At 40.0% G+C, this 25,073-nt stretch overlaps 1 protein-coding gene across 1 annotated transcript in view; it reads left to right on the top strand.

Moving 5' to 3' along the window:
- slc4a8 (solute carrier family 4 member 8) overlaps positions 1-25,073 on the top strand; it is a 32,694-nt gene that overhangs the window by 5,009 nt on the left and 2,612 nt on the right. The window contains exons 2-20 of the mRNA XM_075459980.1: positions 5,116-5,197; positions 8,815-8,967; positions 9,387-9,522; positions 11,266-11,426; positions 14,276-14,452; positions 16,024-16,112; positions 16,552-16,709; positions 16,810-16,897; positions 16,980-17,126; positions 17,223-17,323; positions 18,096-18,270; positions 18,365-18,498; positions 18,619-18,864; positions 20,226-20,331; positions 23,776-23,937; positions 24,018-24,131; positions 24,215-24,376; positions 24,457-24,708; positions 24,957-25,025. Of these exons, the coding sequence (XP_075316095.1) occupies positions 5,116-5,197; positions 8,815-8,967; positions 9,387-9,522; positions 11,266-11,426; positions 14,276-14,452; positions 16,024-16,112; positions 16,552-16,709; positions 16,810-16,897; positions 16,980-17,126; positions 17,223-17,323; positions 18,096-18,270; positions 18,365-18,498; positions 18,619-18,864; positions 20,226-20,331; positions 23,776-23,937; positions 24,018-24,131; positions 24,215-24,376; positions 24,457-24,708; positions 24,957-25,025 (2,712 nt within the window). The remainder of the gene's footprint in view (positions 1-5,115; positions 5,198-8,814; positions 8,968-9,386; positions 9,523-11,265; positions 11,427-14,275; positions 14,453-16,023; positions 16,113-16,551; positions 16,710-16,809; positions 16,898-16,979; positions 17,127-17,222; positions 17,324-18,095; positions 18,271-18,364; positions 18,499-18,618; positions 18,865-20,225; positions 20,332-23,775; positions 23,938-24,017; positions 24,132-24,214; positions 24,377-24,456; positions 24,709-24,956; positions 25,026-25,073) is intronic.

The following is a 25,073-nucleotide window of genomic DNA, read 5'->3' on the forward strand; positions in this document are numbered from 1 at the left end:
ATTAGTTGCGAATGAATGTTGGAAAAATGGTCATTCTGTGTACAAGTATTGTCTGCCTGCTATTTCTTTTCTTCTCCATAGTAGGCAGCAAACAGGCTGTGTTTTTTTACTAGTCGAGTCCGATTGCAGGTCCAACACAGTGCTGATGGATTGGGAAATCATTGGGTTGCAGCGCATCGATTGTCCTGCTCAGTCAGGACACAAATCATTGCTGCTCTACTTGTTAGGACAGATCATGACCAGTTTAGTGGTTTTCACTTTGATACACTTTGACATTATCAACACATGTTAAATTCCAAAAAGTTAAAAAAGTCTTCAAAAAAAGCTACAATGGAAGGCAGAAACTCATTGCATGAGTTTAGCTCATAAAACAGGAAAATGTGTTTTAGATAAAAGATTAAGTCATAAAAAGAGGCCTGGTCATAAGGAAAGGTTCCTCTTGTTTCTTAGATTGTTGTAGATTATAAATTCAGCTCATATCAAAATCGTAGTATTAACTTTATGTGATGTTTCTATGGTGACTTTCTGTATGGAATTGACGTTTATCATCATCCTAAATAGGACAGTGTGTGTGACTGTACTATTCAATACCGCTCTGGGAATCTAGCATCTTTCTAGGACAATCTGCTCTGCTGTAAAACACGTCTCAAATCTCTTTCGCTGTCAAACACTGCAGAGATATGGCATTTCTCTATTTTTGGCTTTCATGTGCTGAGATTCTGGACGATGGCGCCTAAAGTCATCATCATGTGAATCTGTGTTCAAATGCATCAAGCAGAAAGACCAAATTGCATTTGATTGGGTAGATGACATTAGTTTATTATCAACAATTGATCGAGCTGGGATTGTATTATCATAGACAATTTGATATGGGGTCGCATTCTTTCAAATCTGTCTTAAAACAATTGTCAAGGACTTGTGGGAATACTGAAAAGATTGATACAAGCTAATAAATGACAGATAGAAGCTTTTGATTGAAGTGATGAGATTATCAAACGCTCATATGCGAGTTAATTGAATTAATTTCTCTTAAATGTACACACATTCTTGAACATTATTGCATTGCATATTGTATTGCACAAAGTTATGCAAAATCACCTAGACTGGCTGTATTCAGAATGTCAAAAACCTCCGAAAGGTTTACGAAAGTCAAGAAAGAATTGGGGAATCTGTATTTGGAGCAACCTTGAGGGCAAACTGATTATTTGAGGCTGCAAATACTTGTGATGTGCTTCTAAAACAAGCCCTCCTAAAGGATTGTGTTTGCTAGAATATAATCCTCTTGAGTTTAAGCTCATTGAATTCACGTGACAGTTTTTCTTTTTCATATATTAGTATCATGTGCTTTTTCTTCTGCAACAAGGCTGCTCCTGTGTGAGTTTGCCACAGCTGGTTACCACAGATATGCTTACAGAAGACAGAACCTCAAGGGGCAGGCAGCCATTTTGGGCCGTCATTTTGGCCCGATTCCGTGGTGCAAAAGTGTTAATCTGCGTGAAAAATTACTGAGTCATAACCCAGCCAAGTTCTGTCACTGATATTAAGCTGGAGAACAGGAGGGAACACAGAGGCATCGGTTGCCAGGTTATAGGAACCGGCAGCGACACGCAGATTATTTTCCCTGTCAGTGGAAAATCACACACACACACACGTGCGTGTTTCAAGGGTCATGGATGTGCTCAACCACAGAGAGCAAACAAAACCTAAAATGCCATGTGAGATTTTAATTAGCTCAAGTACTTAATGTGACACAAGGGAGGTGAGATGTGAATGACAAGGAACCATTAACCAGTTAAAAAAACAGTTAGCTGCACGAATTTGCCATTAGGAAAGTGCTGTTACTGAACTGTGACTAGGATGACTGTATGCTGGGAGTCACATTGAAATATCAAGAGTGTGGACATGGGAGAAGGAGCACAGACCTGAGATGCCTATAGTCTAACCTTTATTTCTTTCATGTTGTGCCCTCTCTGAAACCCAACTTTATTATGCTCACTCAGTAAGCTTTACAGTTAGAAAGTGGTTTTCTTTCTTTGCTGTATGTGTGTGCATCAAATGGATCCAAATTGATCTTATCTGATTGCGAATCAGCCTTTCTGGGACAGAGAGCTTTTAGAGTCACTTTTGCATCCATTCTCTGTTGTTGTGCGTCTGTATCTTTTGTAAAGCTACAGCTGTATTGCAGCTGACTGCCTCCAGCCTGAGTCCAAAGACTCATAATGCATAGAAGCCCTAATTCACCAGTACAGCTGCAGTGACTGATAACACATTGTGTGTATTTGAGAAAGAATCAGGGCAGACAACAGCGTGTGTTCGTTTGCATGATGTGTGACTCAAGTCTTCATGTGGCTAAGATCTTCCGTAATGACAGGGACTAGATGTGATGTTGGGGTTCATTTGCAAATTTTGCAGTTGAGGCTGCATATTTAGAAACAATATATTTCCTTTGCATTTCAATGGCAACATTATAATGTTCTTATTGTACATATGCCCACACTCTTCCACAGATGGTCCCACTCAGCAGGCTGCATTATTGTGACTCAAACCGACAGATTAGGCAATGCTTTTGGACTTATCTATCATCTTTTACCATTTTACTTTTCAATGTTTTGGGATGTTTCACATTCAAATCAAAGCTACTGGAGTATTTTGTCAAACATCTGAAATATTCAGGTAATATGAGTATTCAGACCCCTCACTTGTTAGTTTGGCAGCAATGGGAATTATCCTAACTCAGCACTCCTTACCATCTTTGCAGAATCAGGCGAATCCAGGACTCCCACTGGCTTTAACAAACAACTTTGTTGTTGTTTTTTGTGGTATGCTTCAGGTTGTTGTTGTGATGTATTGTAAATAATGTAAAAGGTAGTCAAAGGCTTTCACAGGACTGCTGTATATTTCTTTTTACCCATCTCTCCCTCTGTCCCGCCTACTTTTTAAGTCGCTGTCACATAAAATGATGCTACTGTTACCGTGTTTTTGACGGAAGGGATGGCGTTCATGAATTATTAAGTTTGTTGGACAACGAGATGTAGAAAGTCTGTTGTTGATTCCAATTTTCCACTTGGAGGCTACTGTGCTTTGGGGCTGCATAGCATGCAAACGGCTGCAAACTTTCATTTATCCCTCCATCGTTTGTGCCTCGATGCAATTATTTAATAAATCCCTACAGACATTTCTCTCAGCTGTCAAGTGTGATACCTCATATAAACAATCATGTTGCTTTCCTAATTAAAATCGATTAAATATTGGAAGCAGAACCCACAAGTTGCACGTCGTAACAAGGGTCTAAATACTGTTGTAAAAGTCATTCTTTACTTTTTAATAGATTGTCACTGTTGAAGGAACTGCATAAACAGATAAAAAAATGTAACAAAGTCATTAAGACGGCATCTAAATGATAACAATATGGAAAACTGTAAAGACTAAACTAACCAAGTGATCTAACTGAAGAGCAAATCAAAACATTGTTTCACACACGGACTATGAATATGATACACATTATATACAGTGGTAAAATGAGTATGTTCTTTTATGAGACCAATTTTCCTTGGAGATTAAGTGCTATACTTACTGTTTTCTGCAACATGAATCACATGTGGGATTACAGGAAGTTAGTATTTACTACAGTGGACAAAGTAATAAATACACACAAGCCTTTTCTGCTACCACTGCACTTTCATCTCATGCATAAATATAACTATAAAGCCTTGAGTCATATTTAGTGTTTGGCCTTAGAAAGACTTTCTAATTAAGTAGCCTTATTCTTTTAAAGGACAAAGCTGTCTGGGGATGACGAAGTGCTCAGTCATGGAAAGAGAATGAAATCCCAAAGCGCTGAGATGGTGAAGGCAAGAGCACATGTGAAATAAGTGATGTCTCAGGATCTCAAAAGCTGTTTTTTTTTAATCATGTGAGTTATAAGCTCTTATAACTCACAGGGGTTTTCAAAAAGCAAAACAGAAGCCTTTTTGTTGTTGGATTTGAAGTTTTGATTCCAATGAGATATGATTTTCATCCGTTTGTACCGCATGATTTAACTGTAGTCTGACGAGTCCATCTGGAGTTATGTGAAAAAGTAAATGCATCCCATAATTTTTTGGTCACATTAAGACAAATATGCATTTGATCCTGAAGAGTGCCTACAGATATCGGTGAAATAATTACAAAAAAAATGTCCTTTTATACTTTGTTTACTGCCTTAATTTATATGAATAAAACAAAAATCAGTTACACTGAAAAAGTCATTTTTTTCCTTTACATAACTCATAGCTGCACATCCATAAAATTAGGATCAGGAGTTCCACATGTGATAGTTTGTTTGTATGCAGTTTGTAGTTTAAGAGCACTCTATTTTGTTGCTGGTAGGATTTATGGACTTATGCATCAGCTGAACTATTTCAATTTATTTACAAATTGTAGCTATTGATTTTACTGACAACAGATGAATCCAGCTCAAACACAGGGCAGTGGTCCTTGTCTGCTCTTTTTAACATTACTTGTGAGGCTGTAAGAGATTAGAAGTTGAAAGATCGCAGTTGCGTACATAAGTGCTGAGAAATGAGGAAACACAGAGACGAAGCAGCACCGCAGTCACTTCAGAGCCCCTGTGCATTTGTTTTAATTGGACAGATGCATGACTCTGGCTAACAACAGTGTATTTTGGAAATAGTTGTCACTAAAATCATCAGCAGCATCCTGCAGCACTTTACCAACTGCAGCTCACTGATGGATGTGGCACCCTGATAATTTGATTTGATTTACCCTGCATAGCGGAGCCTTTCACCCTCTACATCTGACTCATTCTCTGTCTACCGCAGGCGTGCATCTGCGTCTGTGTGTTTGCGGTTCAGTGTGTCCATACCAGGCAGGCACTCTGAGAATAGACTGTCTGGAATTTGATTCTTGTCATTGAAAGGCCTGTGCCATGTTGGCCAAGTAGTTGCTCCGTTTCAGGCCACCTTATGATATAATGACCTTTCATCTCTGACGTGGGCAAGAAGGTGATTAACTTTTCCAAATAAACTATATAACTGCTTGAGACAGAGGGCGTTGGGATCCAAGATGTCTTTAACAAAAATCACAGTTTCTTTTGTGTGACTGTGTGTCCATCAGAGGCCAGATGAGGAGGTGGTGGTGGACCAGGGAGGAACCAGCTCAGGGATGAACATCCACTATGAAAAGGAGGAACTAGAAGGTGGGTAACTCTCACTCTCACTTAGAAAAAGTACTCAGAACATTTGACATGTCATCTTGCCCCGTTTTTTTCACCCCCAAGGGGAATGAGTTTAATTTGAACTTGTCCTTTTGGCAGCTCGTTTTCTATAAATAACTTTATCACACACTAATCTTTATTTCCAGCTGGAATGTGGAGAAAACGGTCAAGAGTTATTGTACTTTTACTGTGAAAGTCGTCATGCCTTTGCGGTCATATTTTGTAGCCTTTTAATTTCTATTCACCCTGATTTTTCTGCCTGTCTCAATGAAGCGATGCTGCCTTAAAACATTTTGGAACCAGAAATATGTGCAGTGTGTTTGTCCTCATTTGGTACTTGTCACTTGAAAGTGAAGGTGATCACACCTTAACTCCTTGTAAGGCTCAGATTGTAAACAGATTAACGGTTGCCCTAAACTTATTTTTACATATCCAAAAATGTATGAAAAATAAACACAAAATAGGGACATAATGTCACAATGTTGTTGGAGAAGAGTTAAAACGAGGGCCGCAACAGGGATGCAACAGTCCAGAAGCAACAAATGATTACTGAGGGTTTTATTAAAAGGAACAGCCGGGAAATCAAACACTAAACCAGTAACAAAAAAGACTAAATAATAAAACAACCTGAAAAACCCAAGGACCAGGATAACGGAGAGTGTAATAGATGACGGTGCAGCAGTAATGGGAAGGATCTGTCAATGAGATAAAACAAGGAACATCAATTTTGTGGGGGAACTGAGGAGTAAGTGAATGCAGCTGTGACAGATTGACAGCAGGTGAGTGACCAAACAGGGGAACTGAGGACAACTACGGGGGGAGGATGTGAAACAGAGCAAACTAAACTGAGACCAAGACACAGGTACAGGACTGTGGCAAGACAACACTAAGAATACAGTGAAATATAAAACAAAAGCTAGAATGACAAAGGCAAACCATAAGAGGGCCTATAAACAAAAACGAAAATCAAGAATAGACTAAGATAAGCAGAGAATAAATCCTAATTCAAACCGATGACCTGAAATACTAAGAACACAAAACCAAAGACTAAGAAATATTAAAGTAGAGGAAAGACCAGGGGTCCGTTTCACAAAGCGGGTTTAACAAACTCTGAGTCTATTCCTGAACTCTGAGTTGATCTACTCTGAGATAGAAAACTCTGAGTTTTCGGTTCCAGAAACGCTGAATTGAGTGGGTTTAGTCAACTCTTAGTAGTTTCCCCTTGAGTTTTGCACCACAACTTTAAAAAGCCAGCATCAATGGAGCCCCGATTCGACGAGTTACCATCACAACGGGGAAGATGGACTTCTAGATGTAGTAAAATTCGCTCTGCTGACTGAATGAATGTGGAAATCAAATGGCGTGTGTGGCTGAAAGAGGGCGGAGACAGAGAGAAACTCGAGGTTCATTGAGTAAAACCTAGTCCTGACCAGGTTAGGTTCATAGCGTCTGTTACTACGGTAACTGACCGAGAGCTTAAGTTACCTCTATTTGTGAAACAGGCTAGAGTTACCCCTCTTTCTCTGGTTTGAGTTACCTCCCTTTGTGAAATGGAAAACTCAGAGTTTCCCTCATTTCAAGGTTAATAAACTCAGAGTTTTCACTAAACCTGCTTTGTGAAACGGACCTCAGGAAAACAACATAAATCACGACACACAAAGCATTTAAAGTTTTTAATAAGTTTTAATAACTTCATTTTTTTCCAGAAAAGATTAATTGTTAGGTATGCTTCTTGAGAATGGGTTTTACTCCAAGTATGATTTGATAGTATTTTCACAGTTATGGTTCTTCTCTATAGAGATCCATGTAGATAAATAAGCCAAAATGTTGTCTTTCTTAGAACAGGTATTCAAGAGAGATCATCCATTTTTGTGAGCTTTTACAATGCAGTAAAATGTATCTTACATGCCTGCAGTCTATCTTGAACTGCTGATGAAGTCAGTCAAAACTGCAAATATGTACTTATTATCACTGAATGAGGCGATGTCCGAGCAGCAGCAAGCCATGGCGTTATTCTTTTGAGATTTTGTTTATTTGTCTTATTTTCTTAAAGAACAGCAACATCTCTGCAGAGCTCAGTTATTTGTTTATTTTTTTTTAGCTTTAGCACAACAGGTTCTATGTGTTATTCCTGATGGTAGCCGGGGAACAGCATTCTGTATGTCAGCAATGATCGAAAACATTGTGTACACAAAGACTGACCAGCTGAGAGGCCTAACCACGAGTCATATTTCATCTGACCGGTGGCTATTTTGCGTGCAGTTTTTATTTGTAATAGGCAATATAGATACTAAAGGGACACCAAGAGTATACAAACGGTGGTTGAGACACAGTACAGTCAATAATCAAATGCATTTGATTATACTATAACTTGGTTTTCGAAGGACTACATGATGTCAACCGAGGTCGTCAGAGAAATAACAAGTATGTTTCTATCTCTAGACCCATTATTTCTTTTCTTTGCTGAACATACATACAACATGTATTCAGAAAAAAAATATGCACTAAAATGCTGTTAGTTTGAACTGTTTATGTCTAAATTTAGAAGTCTTGCTTTGATGTTCATATAAAACTCCATTACTGTCAGTGTCACATGCATTCAGCCTCCTGCTATCGCAGCAAGTTACATTCATAGTTGAATCCATTGATGATAATTACAGATGGCAGCAGTTCAGACTGTTGCGCGAGAGAAGGCAGTTGGGAGGGTGTTGTTCCCTAATTCTCTCTGTGGAGCCTCAAGCCAACACCAAAGTCTCAGCTGAATAGCTTTCACTTCCATTCTCTTTAACCATGCTTGCTGAGAGACCACAGCACATGAGATTCTACCCAATACTCTCTAGTCAATCCTGCTCTGTTCTTCTTCTCCTTCTAAGAGTTTGAAGGTGGCAGTTATCGCCTAATCTAATTTAAATGACCTTACCAGTAAGGTGCAGGCAACATAAATTGACTTAGACACTGGCATATACACACACATGGGCAAACTGACACCTGGTAAATATGAGAAAAAGAAATAAGTAGAGGATTTATTATACACACATTTGGTACATTAGAGCTGATCTGATAGAAGAGAAAGATACTCATTAATCTGTTATGGCTAATGAAAAACAGTTTAACAAAAAAAAAAAAAAAGAAGACAGCCATGGCCTTTTGGTGGCAATGTTCAAAATGTAAAACATCCAAGAAGTTAAAGAAATGATAAAAAGAAAGAGTTCCTTTTGTCTAACTGGACTCTTTTTAAGAATATTCAATAAATACATTATACTAAAAGCTCAGAAAAGCTCAAGGCTCATCTAAAGACAAGAGGAAGAATTGATTTATATTAGATTAGTATTATTCATTATTCATAATTAACTACTACTTATTAATTGCTGCTTTGTTGTCTCCCATAATGGAGTACTGACCAAACTCCCATACTGCATTCATGGGAAAATGGTGTTTTATGGTTTTCCTAATGCTCAAAAATAATTTGATCAAACAAAGGCAAGTTGAAATGAAAAACAGCTACTTTGAAATGATTACATAATTTATAAGACAATAAAGATGCTTGCATGTCGGAGGCTGAGGACTGCGCCAGGTCTCATCATCTTTTCTCCCTTTAGGCCACAGGACTCTGTTTGTGGGGGTTCGGATGCCCAGGCAGAGCCATCGTCACCACAGGGCGCACGGATCCCGCCACCGCAAGAGAGACAAGAGATCAGGAAGCATTGCAACACAACAAAGCGAGGAAAGTGAGGCGACCGCCTGCAGTCATGGTAGCACACACACAAGAACACAATAAACCTCTTCTCAGTTTGATCCTTAGTTGAAAACACGTTTTACTTTTAATTTTCTTTCTAAAGCTCATACAGTTCACATGTACTGCACACATATTTGCACAAGCTACTGCCAGAGAGGAGGTAGAGGTTGTTAAATTCCTATCAATATTGTGGCTTTTTCCACACATTCGCTGACACATACAGCACTCCAGGCTGAAATCGACAAGCTATTAATTAGCCTACAAAGAACAGGAACTGGTCAGCATGTTGGGTATGTATGTCGACTTGTGTGAACTTGTATGAGCGTCTATTTAAAAGACGTGTAATGACAAAGTAAGAAACCAATCCGTGTGTCATGTTCTTTGAGAACCACAGTTCACCTCTCTTTCTTCCCTCACATCCTCTCACTTCATTAGACACACCATCCCAGCGGGTTCAGTTCATCCTTGGCTCAGAGGAGGATGCTGAACATGTGTCCCACGAGTTGTTCACTGAGCTGGATGAGATCTGTGTGAAAGATGGCAAGGACGCAGAATGGAAAGAAACAGCCAGGTCTGGATCTCCTTCATGCTTAGCATAAAGCTTCTAACATCCTGGCAGACCTACAGCTGTGCTGTCATGAAGATGGCCATGTACACGTGGTTAATACATTCAAAGCTTAGTGACTCATTTATTGCTCGCTCAAGATGAAAAACTGAAATAGGAGCAATCACGCAAAAGCTGCCGTGATCTCACCCATGCCGAATCTCTGTATCACATGCTAACCAGACATTTGTGTCCGAAAAGGAAATTGTGAAAAGCACAAGATAAAAGATTGGAAACCTCATTTCTCTGTAGTTTAAAGTAGTAGTTGCTGCTGGCAGTAAAGTGATCAGACTTCTAAGAAAAGGGGACAGATAAATACATAGATAGACAGCTTTACTACAGTATTGTAGTGTTTCTAGAAGATACTAATTTGCACCTGTCACAGGGGAGGGCTAAAAAAACAACAAAAAAAAAAATCTAAACAAAATAAATTCGTTTAAGAACATGATATTTCAAACTACACACAAGTAAACATTTGTTGTTGTATTAACCAAAATTCAACAGCTCTCATGAAAGAGTTCAAGTTTCAAATGAAGTAGTGCTTACCAAATCTGAGCAAAAGATGTTCTACAAAATGAGACTTTACATTTGCCACCTGAAGCAGCTCTAGTGGATCTGCTGCAGTAGTCTGTAGTCTTTTAATGCATTAGCAAACAGGTGGAAGAGCAAGCATTTAAATACAAGCTTAACATACTTATATGCTTAGATCACATACACTTATATTTACTCAGATACTCTAATATTGACTTTTTATGAAGCAATTTTAATGCTCGATTGTAGAGAACCTGCATGGATTTAATGGCTGGCCCGAGACCAGACATTCAAACAATGACACGTGTGAAAATGTCATTGCACAGTCAAATGTCAAATAGTTCAAATGTTCAAATAGTCTTAAAGCAGTTGAGATTTATTGTTTTAGAGAAGATTTTAACATTGCTTTTAGAATTGAATTCTTTTGTATTTCTCCTCCACTACCTGTTTAATGAGATCTCCTTTGATTCTAAGATCCAAGGATTCGGACGAAAATAGGCAGACTTTGTCTGCGTAGCATTAAGCATTAAGCATTTAACCAAGCTGAAACATTTTCTAAATTTGAGATTTCATGTGGGAGAGACATAATATTATAAATCACAGCACCGTGATGCTGATTTTTTGGATTGATTAGATTTTGAAAGCATTGAAATGAAAATATCACGATTTACTGTGGGGGCTGCACGGGTGTGTGAAAGTTATCACCATCGCCTAACTGCGAGAGGGTAACTGCTTTGAATCCCAGCTGGGGCTTTTCTTTGTTTGCATGATCAGGGTCGGAGATTATGTCTTCACCGACTCTGTGTTTATGTTCTTCATCAGTATTTATATTTGGTCTAATTGAACTAATTAACTGTTTCCAGATTATGTCATTATTTTCTTTGGCTTCTGATAATACATTAAAAACATCCAACTCTGATGTAAAAGAGTTCCCTAATGATATTCTGTTGCATCAAATATGTTTCTATTCTGTATTTATCTTATTATTAACTATCAATCAGCAACAGCAGTTATTGTCACCAAGTATAAGACTGCATGTGATTTAAAGTCGCCTTTGTGTGTTTTTATGTTAAAAAAATTAAAGAAATGAGGATAAAATAGCAAAAAAATCATAATTACTTTGTTTGATTTTACTTTCCTGCATGAGATCCTGATGTTTTGCTTGTCTTTACCTTGCAGATGGCTGAAGTTTGAGGAGGATGTGGAGGATGGTGGGGAGAGATGGAGCAAACCTTACGTTGCTACACTTTCACTGCACAGCTTGTTTGAACTCCGGAGCTGCCTTATAAATGGCAGTGTGTTGCTTGACATGCATGCTGACTGCATCGAAGAAATCGCAGGTGAGAAACAAATGCATGTTAACATATTAGTACCAGAGTTTTATATACATGCCAAGCAAAAAGGGCACGGTTCAGCTGAGCTGTTTTTATTAGGGAGCTGGGAGAAGTCCATTTTATAATTTGTCCTTTGAATGATAAACTATTTCACAATTTATTAAATCCTTGCTGCTGTCCTTTTGTAAAGATTACACTCACCCATATACATCTGGCACTTCATATGACCAAAAATGCCCCCAGGATGCTTTTTATAAATTAATTTATGCTCAAAGAGGAAACACAGCACAGAGCTTAGGGAACCATCGGAGACTCTCACAAAGACACCATCAGTCGAGGAAAAGCACCGAGTGACATTTGGGTGATTTTCTTTTGATGTTAACATTGTATAACAAGCACATAACCAGTCCAGAGTCATGCAGCGCTACAACCCTCTTCTGCTGAGACTGCCTTTAGAGGTTCATCTTTTGTAATGAGGCTGAACAGACGCTTTTGTACTTTCTGATCTACTTCTTCTGGCTATGTCTTAAAGGAAAATAGCAGCTGAGGTTGTACTAAGCATGACTGTTTAAAACCTGCATGTAGAGAAGAGGCCACCGTGGTTTACATTAATTTGCATACAGGTGTGCAATTAACCGTGTGCATGTCGTTTGGATGAAAGCTCACAGCTGAATAAGGACTGCCCATCTGCTGTCCCAAGCGAATGAGTTGCCGATGATTTACACATAAACAAAAACAAACACACAAACAGCCAATAAACAATGGCTCAACACTCCCTGTCTTGCATATTGTACTTCACCTGCCTCACCATCCAGCACAAACAGATTTAGCCACATGCATGTCCGTGTAAATCATCACACGGGTAAAAACCCTCCATCACACAGTTATTCTCATGGTCAGATGGTGGCAGGTTAACAGCCTCAACAGCCTTGTTGCCTGCAGTTACTCCTTCTCTCCATCTCTCCACTCATTTTCTATCTTACCTGCTCCTCTGCATGTGTCTCCTGCCACACGCACATGCAGTAGCAACGAGAGAAGATCATTGAATAAGCAGGTTTCTTAAGATTTTAAATGAGAATGAAAGCAAAATAACGATAGGAAATGTGAAAAAGAGCCTTGATCACTGTTATACCACTATGTAATCTTGCTGTCCAAACAGTTTGAAATATTACTTGATTGGAGTTCAAAGTGTTAAAATTTCAAGCAATATCATACACCGATTCATCTTTGATTGAACCTGGTATGCACATTCAAAATTTTGCCATGCACATGCAGTCATTTTAGATTGTGGCCTATAGTAGAAGCAGAAGCTGCTAATTCAACCTGACATACATTCTCAAATTCAGTCAGCAAAAGCCACCCAACTTTAATACCAAACTGAACAACCCAGAGCTCCATGGGTGAGACACTTGGGATGGACCAAGCCTCCTTACCCCTATCTGAAGGCACCCTTTTATTTGAAGAAACTTCTGCAGTACTGTATATTGAAGGGTAAACATCAGCCTCAAAGCAATGGCTCATTGATGCTGATGTTTTTCAACCTGTTCCAAATATTCTCCTGTTTAATGCTTCATCTATTTTAGCTATAATTAAACAAGACAGTAATTCACTCAGAACAAGTTGTCCTTGGTAACCCTCAGAAATGGCATCTGATGTGTTGTTTAACCAAACATAGTCAGAGCAAGTACAGGGCCCTTTTGCCTGAAAAAGGCAATGGAAACATCTTAGAAGAGTTTCTCATAAAGGAAGTTTCATGCCTCAGTTCTCTGAACTCAGTGGTTCCCATTAAATAGCTAATGGAGTGAAGCATTAGGCTTTTTCTGCATGAGTATGTGTTTCCTATGAAAACAGGGGCAGGGGAGTTTTCACCCTTTGGAAAAGCCCAGTCTGCTCTAATTGGTCAGCAACTCCAGACCTGAGCCACATTCAGCAAACAATCTGCAGTTGTATTAATTTGAATTTACTCCTACACGAGAGAAATGTCAAAATTTGATCAAAATTGTATTTCATTGGACGTAATATCAGAATGCACCTCTGAGTACAGGATAAGTCATCAGCATTGCCTTGTATGTTCCTGTAAATTTCATGGGCTTACTGTAGAATACCATTAAGAATACCCACAAACTTTTTTTTGTCACTGTTCGCGGTCAGATTCAGGCTTATAAGTGACATAGCACAATGTACGCAGAAAAACACTTCAAACATAGAATTCGACCTCATAGGGACTTCATATGCAACTTGTTAAATGTGAAACTAATAGTTAACCATCGTATGCTACAACAAAGGAAGCTAAGCTGTTGCTATGGCCCTCCGTTAGAAGAATAGATAAATAGAGGCTACTAGAGGTGCACTCTTTGTAAGTTTTGCCTAGATTGCAGGCTTCTCTGTGCTGTTCTGCTGTCACCATCCTATTAACAAGGCTGATTATACCGCTCTGAGGTCAACGCATTAACGCTGGCCTTGAAGTGTGCTCAGAATAAAGGCAACCACTGCTGTGCATGTGTGTGTGTGTGTGTGTGTGTGTGTCTGAGTGACTGTTGAGTGAGAAAGGAAGGAGGAGGAGTATGATCTAATGCTGACTCAGCAAGTCAGCATGTAAAGACAGAGAGAGGCTGGTTATTCTGCAGTCCCACATGAGCAGATATGTTGGGCACATATTGACCCAGCTCTTCCAACACCGTCTGTTCAGCACAGTGCCACAGACAGATGTCTGAGCGAGTTGAGGAACATTAACTCTAGATTAAACGAGCAAAAAATAAAAAATAAAATAACATGCTGTCTTGGAAATAAAACGTATCCTATGGCATTACTTTGAAACAGTGATTGGAGTTGAAGAATTGACTTGTGTGTTGCAGACATGGTGCTGGATCGTCAGGAGGCGTCCCATGAGCTTGATGACAGTGTGAGAGTGAAGGTCCGTGAGGCCCTGCTGAAGAGACACCACCACCAAAATGAGAAGAAGAAGAACTTAATTCCCAGTGTACGCTCCATCGCAGAGGGAGCGCGCAAACAGTCGGAGCCTCATGTGGTTGGTGGGTTTCATGCGGCATATCACACGCAAACACGTGTTAATCAAGAGCATCAAATCAAAGATCAGATTGTGGCAAAAACTTTGATTTAGAAATCCAGTTTCTGAACTTTGTGTCATTAGTGTGGGGTTGCAGAATCTTTAGCTGCATTTCAACCAACTGCATCCATTTCCCAGGACCTAAAAGATTATTTCAGCTCAGGGTCTGTTGCATTTTCACTGTGGTCTTAAATTCAGGGTAGATTCTGCAAATTAACTCCACTGAAGTGTGTTGCTCTACCCTGTCTGTTATTGCCAGAGTCTTGGTGCTGCCAAGAAACCAAGACGTCCACCTGAGCTGTATTAACACACTCATGGGGTTTGTTTTCATTTGTGCCTTAGATCATAATCACTGTGAAACAATTGCAGATCAATGTTTTATTGCTCTAATTCACATATTTCTGATCACAACTGTTGCTCTCTCAGCTGTCTGCAGTAGGGACAATGGTGCCACACTTGATCAGGTGGCCTGCGCACCAGGAATTGTGTTTTGGTTGTATTAACTCAAAATCTGTCTATTTTTCACAAATTTCTGTGGGGTGTTTTTTTATTTTGATTTGTGCCTCAGAGCACAAGCGCTGTGAAACAATCTTTGTTCATTTTATTGCTCTAAATCAGAGCAACTTCTCACTCTGGACCACCTCAAACGGCAGTGGCCGGGTTAGAAACACGAGGAGGTGCCTGTCAGCTCCATGCCCATAAAATCTGTAAATGTTACACATTTCTACAGGGTTTCAGGAGTTCTTATTTGTGCCTTAGAGCAAAATCACAGTGAAATAATCAAAGATGAGAATGTTTTCTGTTGTCATTCGACTGCTTTCTTGTCACAATCTGCGCTTTCTCTTCTCATTCAGTTTGGAGTTGACAAAGTAGTTGTCTCATGTTTGAATGGTGTTCTTACAAACGGTAACAACCATTCCTTTGGTACAACTTGAAGTTGACAGATTTTATGAGCTATTGTGGGTATTAAACTTGAGATGACTGAAACAGAAAAGTGGAAATAAAACTCTGGGATTACTCCGCCAATCAAAAAGGAACCCTAAGGGTTGTCTCAAAAGTACTACCTAACATATAAGACTGTTTCTGAGGCCTAAATTTCTCCCCTGGTTTCTGTGGTTGAAATGGAGGGGGCTGAGGAAAGAATCCCCTAAAATCCCTTGTTCCTGGAAACGTTTTCTACAGTGGAAATGCAGCTGATGTAAAATTGTTTATGTTAGTTGAACTAATGGGCCTTTAATCAGTGATCACTTTTAATATTATAATAGATTACACTGTGATGTTACATAAGACATTAAAGTCAACATCCCTTAGTAGCAGACAAACAAACAGATTAAAATCATCTTCAGACGGTGACAGGGCTCCAGGGACAAAGCGAATAGACAACATACTGGCAGAAGAGCAAAACTACCTTTGAAGATTTTTTTTTTCTGTTTGCTCCTGGCAAGACCCAAATACACTGCCTTTGATTCACTCTCTTTATCTGTCTCTCTCAATCACACACATGCACATACACACTCCCACCTTGTCATCCTGCAGGGTCAGGCACATCTCCCCAGCCTCCTTTACCCACTGAATCTGCTAAGAACGGTGCCGGACATGACGGCAATCAAGTGGACCTCAGTAAGGTAAATAAGCAGATTGTGAAACAAGTTTGCTTGTTTTCCATCAGCATGTACGGATGACGTAATCTCCAAAGCAAAAAACAGTATAGGTGAACATTAACACTTAGCAGCACTGTATCATCCTTTTTTGGTTGTTGAGGGAAATCAGCTCACATGTGTAATGCAGCCCTCGGCACGAGTTTGTAATCAGTGCATGGTGTGCTCTGCATATCAACATTAGGTCACATAGTGCCCCCCAGGAAACAACAGTTGAACTGCAATTACTTCACTGGAATATCACTAGAGCTAGGTCCTCTGCTTTAAAGCTGCACTTGTAGTTTTGAGCATTTAGGACAGCTTTGAAAGTATGTGAACTCTCACTTCAATTCAGTACCGCAGACATATATGTGTTTCAGCTTGTTATTTTATTCTTAATTGTTTTTTACCTCTGATGTGTCAACAGGTCGATATGCACTTTATGAAAAAGATTCCAGAGGGTGCAGAGGCTTCCAATGTGCTGGTAGGAGTCCTGGACTTCCTGGAAAGCCCTATTGTGGCTTTTGTCCGCCTTTCTCCTGCTGTGCTGCTCTCTGGACTCACTGAGGTCCCCATACCCACCAGGTAGAGAGCCACGGCTCCATGCAGATCTGTTTGCAGTTCATGCCTCTTCAGTGATCAAGAATCAGCTTACAAACCATTATTATCTGCTAATACATTTTAGGTTCCTCTTCATTCTTCTGGGCCCAGATGGAAAGGCTCAGCAATACCATGAAATTGGACGCTCCATGGCAACCATCATGACAGATGAGGTGATAGTCTTTCATGGAAAAAATTAAACAGCATCTGCCCTCTTGAAGAAGATAAACTCATTTCTTATGCTCTGCGGTCCAGATTTTCCACGATGTAGCATACAAGGCAAAGGACAGAAGTGACCTGCTAGCAGGGATAGATGAGTTTCTGGATCAGGTGACAGTCCTTCCACCAGGAGAGTGGGACCCCTCCATCCGCATCGAGCCTCCAAAGAGTGTACCTTCTCAGGTACACAGCTACAATTTTCTTTTAATTTGAGCAACAAACCCTATATGTATTGTGTTTGGCCACATTTAAAGTTTGCCTGTTCCTGGGTGTCTGCAGGAGAAGAGGAAGATGCCAGGAGTCCCTAATGGTGCAGCCTGCCAAGAAGAGGAAGAACTACAAGCAGAGCACCATGGGCCAGAGCTGCAGAGAACAGGGAGGCAAGTAGTTGCTCAGTTATTTTTATGACTAAGTTGCTTGTTGCTTCAGGTTGTGCTATAATTCATGATGAACACGGAAGCTAAATTCAGTTGTTTTAAAGCAACATGTCAACCTCCCCAAATAAACAAGAACAAAATAAACTTTAGAAAAAATATGAAATGCCAGTTTTGATTCTGATAGGGAACCTGGGGGTGAGCTTAGCACTCTCCACCTTGTCAGCCGCCGCAGCCACAGAATCTAAATTTGGATCTGTGAGAAGATCTGGTTGGACAAGAAAGAGACAATCACTGTGACCGGGAGTGACAGATCACACTCAATCGCACTCCAAAACTGTTCTTCCCTTTACTTCTTAAAGAATAACAGCAATCTTTAAAGTGCCACCAGGACACACGTCGGAAGAAGTGACCTTCACTGATTAGACTAGTTTTGTATACTCAGAAGATAACAAAACTAAAATAAGCTACTGTATTATGGCTGTTGTTCTTTTTTTTACAGAGCTTTTAGAAAGCTAGTGTCCTTCATGGATCAGATTCATCAATACACTTATTCAATATTTTTCTTCGAGACAGAGGGTCACATTGCTGCCGCTTAGCTGGAACTAGGAGCCAGTTATTTTGGACGAGCACAAAAACTGAACCTTATAATAACGGACTATGTGTTATACCATTATAGGAAGTTCAAGTACAGTAATAACCATAATGTGTCAACATGAGAGTACTTTCCCCTTCTCCAGGTTGTTCTGTAAACTTTCTTACCATGTGCTGTCGTCAGGTTGTTTGGTGGTCTGATACTGGACATTAAGAGGAAAGCTCCGTTCTATCTGAGTGACTATAAGGATGGCCTGAGCCTCCAATGTGTGGCCTCCTTTCTCTTCCTCTACTGCGCCTGCATGTCTCCTGTCATCACCTTTGGGGGACTGCTGGGGGAAGCGACAGAAGGACGCATTGTAAGAGCGTAACAGTGTGTGGATACACTATAGATGTACTAACAAATGTAAAGCCAGCCAGAAAAACTCCCTGTATCTTTACTATTTGTTCTAGAGTGCCATAGAGTCCCTACTTGGTGCGTCCATGACCGGAGTGGCCTATTCTCTGTTTGCTGGTCAGCCTCTCACCATTTTGGGCAGCACAGGTCCTGTACTGGTTTTTGAAAAAATCCTCTACAAATTCTGCAAGTATGTATGGTATTTAACAACTTCTTTGAGACATTTTATCCCTCCACCATGACCTTTGTTTTGCTAACTGATTAGATATCCCCTCCGAGCTTCTTGTCTTCTCTTCTTCTTTCTTCTCAGGGACTACGATCTGTCTTATCTTTCGCTGCGGACTTGCATAGGCTTGTGGACTGCCCTGCTGTGTTTGATTTTGGTTGCTACAGATGCTAGTTCTCTGGTGTGCTACATCACTCGGTTCACAGAGGAAGCCTTTGCAGCCCTCATCTGCCTCATCTTTATCTATGAAGCCTTGGAGAAACTGTTCCACTTGGGAGAACTTTACCCATTTAATGCACAAAGTGATCTGGACAAACTCACACTAGTGTAGTAAGTATCAAAATATAAAAGTTTTCTTTTGCTTTTACCTTAATGTTTCTTCCTTGGATATGTCACGTTCACTTTTTCTTCTTTTACTGTTTCTCTCTAAGAATACAGACTTGTGAAAAAAGGGTACACCCTCTTTCAACCCTAAGGTTTTAATGTTGTGACTGTCGATGGCATTGGGTTAATACAAATTCAGATTAACAACAACACATGACTTAATAATGATGTGTCATTATTTGTTTAATAGAAACTAAGCCAGTCTGACGGCCAGCCTCACATTTGACTCTAGAATAATTTGGTTACAGAGGAATTCAAGGACATATTCCACCATGATACCAGGTGACTGCAAGGTGTCCAGGTCCTGTCGCCACAAAACAATCCCAAATCATCATCCCTCCACCATTGTGCTTGACAGTTGTTATCTGGTGTTTCTACTGGTTTGCAGCGGGGTTTTTTCCTCCAAACATGGTGCCGTGCTTTATAACAAAACATTTCCACCCGACTTTGTTCCAGAAGTCTTGTGGTTTGTCCAGATGCAACTGTGCAAACCTATGTTGTGCTGCCATATTCTGTTTAGTGAGAAGAGGCTTTTTCTTGACAACCCTTCCTTAACGTTGCCTTTTTTTTTCACTTTCTCTGCATAGTCCGACTTTGGGGTGAACTTGCTGGAATGTCAACTCCTGAGAGGATTGGCAATTGTCTTGAATGTTGTCCACTTGTGAACTTTTTTTCTCTATGTAGAATGATCATCTTATAACCCTTCCCAGATTGCAACAAGTGCTTCTCTAAGATCATTGCTGATGTCTTTCCTCCTTGATATTTTGTAACACACACCTGAATGCTCCAGACCAGCAAATTGCCAAACGTCTGCTTTTTTAGAGGTGCTTACACTTGCTGATGATCAATTAATCAATTGCATGACATCATGCTGCTATTCTAGTCTTATCAAAGCATTTTGGGTGTACTTAGTTGTTCACACAGTACATCTGTGTTTTGGCTTAGGTTTTGTTCAATGAATAATGGCATGTTGTTGATATATTAATGTCATGTGGTTTTAGTTATCTGAGGTTAGATTGACCTCATTTTAAGACCTGATAAGTACCTGCTGTGTTTTTAGAATGTCCTGATGTGTAAAACCTTAAAATTGAAAGATGGTGTACTTTCTTTTTCACACATGTCATTCTCTCTCCTTCAGATGCTCAGAAGTGTAACTGTGTTATTCTTGTCTCCCTTTGAAGTACCAGAAGAAAACAGAAAAAAAAACTCAAATATGCATGCAGTCTGTCTAAGAAAAGCATGCAATCCCACCATTTATTAGTCAGCCGGCATAAACTGATCTCTGTGTTATTTGCGCCTCTCTGTAGCTGTAGGTGTGCAGAGCCTCATAATCCCAGTAATAAAACCTTAGAGCTGTGGAGTGACAGAAACATCACAGCTTCTGATGTACCCTGGGGCAACCTTACTGTCAAGGTAACCTAACTAAGAGGAGACACACATGCACTCACATACTCCTAATAATGCCTAATATTGATATGACTTTCACACCATAGCACAGGCTTTGGTAATAGCCAAATAAGTATGTAATCTTACAGACAAGCTCTATAGCTTGGCTGCCATTTGGTTTGAGGTCTCTGTCTAAATGAATGAGAAGCATAACTACAATTTTAGTGATCAGTGGAATACAAAAACTACATTTACAAGAACTTTGGAGAGAAAGTAAAATCTGGTAAAACCTTAGATAGAAAGAGTTTACTGAGTGTTTACGCCGACCCCCTGCTGTGCATTCACAAGGTTTTGTATCAAGACTTCGTTTGGCATGACCAAATGAGACGCTATTTAGTGTCATTACCAAATGACTCACCTGCCTTGATAATGTTGCACATAATGTGTATGATATCCTCTGATGACTATTTGATGTGACATATTTGTTTGATGTCAGTCTGATCACTGTCACTGCACAGTTGAAGTTGTCATGAAACTCACATTTTGGCGTAACAACACGATTGGCTGGAATATAAGGGGTGTGTGTGTTTACCTAATACGATGGTACAATACATTTGTAGATACATGTAGAAAAACAGCAGTAGGGAAAGCTATTAATCTCAACCACATTGTAAGATAGAAAACTTTTGGCAATAAATCTGGCAATTTATTCTGTAATTAGCTTTGACCTCACCAAGTAGTGGCCTTTTTTGTGATTGGAAAAGTTTTCCATATCTGCGTCTTTATCCTGCGTGTTGTTGTTATTGTTACTCTTGGTTCTCAAAGCTGATGTATTGTAAGATGTCTTTGCATCCAGGGATTAACCATGATTTATCTCACTTAGTGTGCAGATCTTTTGTGCTACTGCTGTACGTAATCAATGCTCCACAGACTTATGTCTAGTTAGCCTTTTTTAAATAAAGTCCAAATGATCTCCAGACGTTGTATTTCATGGTGCATTGTAAATTGGTTGCTGGACAATATATTTAGTTTTTGTTTGTTTTGACCAGCAGACAAATGTGTTGTTAAAGGGGAACTCCGGGGCATTTGAAGCGCATTCCCATTGCTAGAGGTTGTCAAATACTGACAGTAGGACACAGACCGGTGCAAATCGGCGCTCCCTGTGCGGCGATTGCGCTGTTTGCGCAGCCTGTCATGCTAGCCAAATACGTGGTGGCTAAGGGGCAAGTGCTAAACCTTCCACGTAAAACAACAACTTGCACACTGCAGAAACGTCACACCACTTTATAAACCATCCGACAATAAAGTCACAAGCCTTACCATCAAAACCATATGCTTGGTTCTCACATTACTGGCATGGGGACGTTACAAAACAACTTTATAAACAGCATGTCACTTACCTGTTGTTGGTATGCGCAATTATCTTCTCTAGAAAAACTGCGTTCAAGTATTTAAAACATTATAACAATATTACTGGGCATGTATTGTTGTAATGTTTTAAATACTTGAACGCAGTTTTTCTAGAGAAGATAATTGTTTTGTATATGGGAGTATCGTCCATTGACTCTTTTGGGCTTTCACATTGCGCGAGCATACCAACAACCGGTAAGTGACATGCTGTTTATAAAGTTGTTTTGTAACGTCCCCATGCCAGTAATGTGAGAACCATGCATATGGTTTTGATGGTAAGGCTTGTGACTTTATTGTCGGATGGTTTATAAAGTGGTGTGACGTTTCTGCAGTGTGCAAGTTGTTGTTTTACGTGGAAGGTTTAGCACTTGCCCCTTAGCCACCACGTATTTGGCTAGCATGACAGGCTGCGCAAACAGCGCAATCGCTGCACAGGGAGCGCCGATTTGCACCGGTCTGTGTCCTACTGTCAGTATTTGACAACCTATAGCAATGGGAATGCGCTTCAAATGCCCCGGAGTTCCCCTTTAAATGGTGCAGACCCACTGATGTTTTACTCTGACACTGAAGCCAAAACTTTGCATTGACTATCTGTGGGATCTGCAGTACAATCTTAACAATCCAAAATCTAAAATGTAAAATGAGGCTATCGATTGGTTTATGATACATTTTAGAATCCAGAGGTCCACAGACTCTTTAAGGTTACAGAGGTATCCCATTTCTATTCAGGAATGTCTATGATTTTCCAACCTGACGTGATTATTGGTTTCTGGACTACTTTTTTGAGGCCTTGAGTGTGGCATTTTGGCCATTGCCATCTTGGTTTTTGGAGCCAGAGGAGGCCATATTTGGACAAGAGGGTGAAGCTTGGGAGCAGCGAGGGGTGGATCAAACTGGGAACCTGAGTATACCATGCATGCCCTCCTAAACAGAGAAATGACTGCATCTGACTCTGTACTATTTACAATGCAAGTGCTGAGTTATTGGCAAATGCTAAGTTTTGAGCTTATGCTTTTGCTTGCTTGGTATATCACGATTCACAATAACTGTGATCTAAACTGGTAGGCTAAATTTGGTCAGCATCATACGAGAACAAAACAAAATGGACCTACCAGAAAGAATTAGCTCTCAATTCCTTACTGTCTCAACAAAACATCCAATGTTACAATAGTGTTCATAAACTGAAAAGGCTTAAGTGTCAAAAATCATAGATGAAATCATGGTAAGCACCTAAATCCAACTTCACTGCAGTCTGAATGTACAGAGCGCCATATTCATTGACAAGTCAATGCGGTAGATGTCACTAGCAAGGTAGCCGCACCCTGAATCTTATCTTCTTTTTTCCAGAAGGAAAAACTATTTACATCCAGATGTAATAAAAATGACTTGACATGAATCACTGTGACCTTAAACTATCAGCAAAATGTTTACTGAAGTCGTAGATCAAGTGAAAAGTACAGCATTTTTCTTACAGCCCTCAATCAGACTTTGTCCCCTGCTGGTCATTCCAAATATTGCAGGTTTAAGGTAATTCATCAATGGTTAAACCTTTCAGACACAGAGGATGGATTTGCTGTTGCTCTGGTTTGTTTATTTTTGTTAACATTTAACTAATCCTCTGGTAACCTTTCTAAAGGAATTTTGCAAACATTATTAAGAACAGTCAATCAATTAACCTTTCACAGCAGTGTGTCAACTGAGAACACCAAAGGCATGTCTTTTTTCTCATGCAATATGCAATTTTCTTTCTGCTTTGTTGGCCCTTCCTGCCACATAGTTCAAATAAAATGCTTAGTCTGTATTTACTTGCATCATCTGGGGGAATTTTGTTCTATTGTAACCCTTGAGCAAGGCACCGTACCCCCATGCTCCCCGGGTGCTCTGAATGGCTGCCCACTGCTCCAGGTTGGCATCTGTCTCTATGAGTGTGTGACCCTGTGCATGAGTGTGTCAGCAGGTGCCAACCTGGATGGGTTAAAAGCAGAGGACAAATTTTGTGTGTATGCATGTATGCATGACAATAAATCTGATCTTAATCTTAATCTTTGTGTTTCTCCACAGGAGTGTTTCAGTCTGCAGGGCCACTTTGTCGGGACAGCATGTGGACACCATGGCCCATATACGCCAGATGTTCTCTTCTGGTCTACCATCTTGTTCTTTTCAACATTCTTCATGTCGGCTTTCCTCAAACAATTTAAGACTAGCCGTTATTTCCCCACCAAGGTAACTGGACAAGTCAACAAAACCATGTAATAGATTATTGATATTCACTGAATCCGAATTCTGTAATGTCTGGTTTTCAGGTGCGGTCTATGATCAGTGACTTTGCAGTGTTCCTTACAATTGTCCTCATGGTCCTGCTTGACTTTGTCGTTGGCGTACCCTCTCAGAAGTTGAAGGTCCCAAGCAAATTCCAGGTATTGAGGAAATATTCAACTTGTCGATTTAAAGATTTCGCTGAACTATTAAGATCTCATACCCCTGCTAAATCTTCCGGCAGCCAACTAGAGATGATCGTGGTTGGTTAATCAATCCAATAGGACGCAACCCATGGTGGACAGTCCTGGTTGCCGCCCTTCCTGCTCTTCTCTGCACCATCCTGATCTTCATGGACCAACAGATAACTGCCGTCATCATCAACCGCAAAGAGCACAAACTGCTGGCAAGTAAAAAGGATACAATTAAAAAACTATTGTCCATACAGATTATGGACTTCTATCTGACTTGTCCTCTGATTTACAGAAAGGCTGTGGGTACCATCTGGACCTGCTGATGGTGGGGGTGATGCTGGCAGTGTGCTCCATCATGGGCTTGCCCTGGTTTGTAGCAGCTACTGTCCTGTCCATCTCTCATGTCAACAGTCTGAAGCTGGAGTCAGAGAGCGCTGCTCCGGGAGAGCAGCCTCGCTTCCTAGGCATCAGAGAGCAGAGGCTTACTGGCCTGCTTATCTTCCTGCTCATGGGCTGTTCTGTATTCATGACTGGAGCCCTGCAGGTTGGTCACACAAAGTTATGCAGTGATGCCCTTTTCTGGGTAGGCCATTTAGTTTGCATAATGAAAGTAATAGTATATTAAAATACCTTAAAATCATAGATGTAACTGACCAGAATAACTTTGTTATGTCTTTGCTAACTTTGTTATCAGCAAATACAATTTTTTTTGGTAAACTCGAGGGCACCAATGAACACGTTAATATAGTTTAATGAAAAGGGAAGTTGACTGATGTATTTTGTTTTTTCCAGTTCATTCCAATGCCAGTGTTGTATGGTGTCTTCCTTTACATGGGAGCTTCTTCATTAAAAGGCATCCAGGTAATATAAAATCTGATATGACTATAAATTTGCATCAGAAAGAATAAC

Source organism: Odontesthes bonariensis, chromosome 3 (genome assembly GCF_027942865.1).
Source record: "Odontesthes bonariensis isolate fOdoBon6 chromosome 3, fOdoBon6.hap1, whole genome shotgun sequence".
Taxonomy (NCBI): Eukaryota; Metazoa; Chordata; class Actinopteri; order Atheriniformes; family Atherinopsidae; genus Odontesthes; species Odontesthes bonariensis.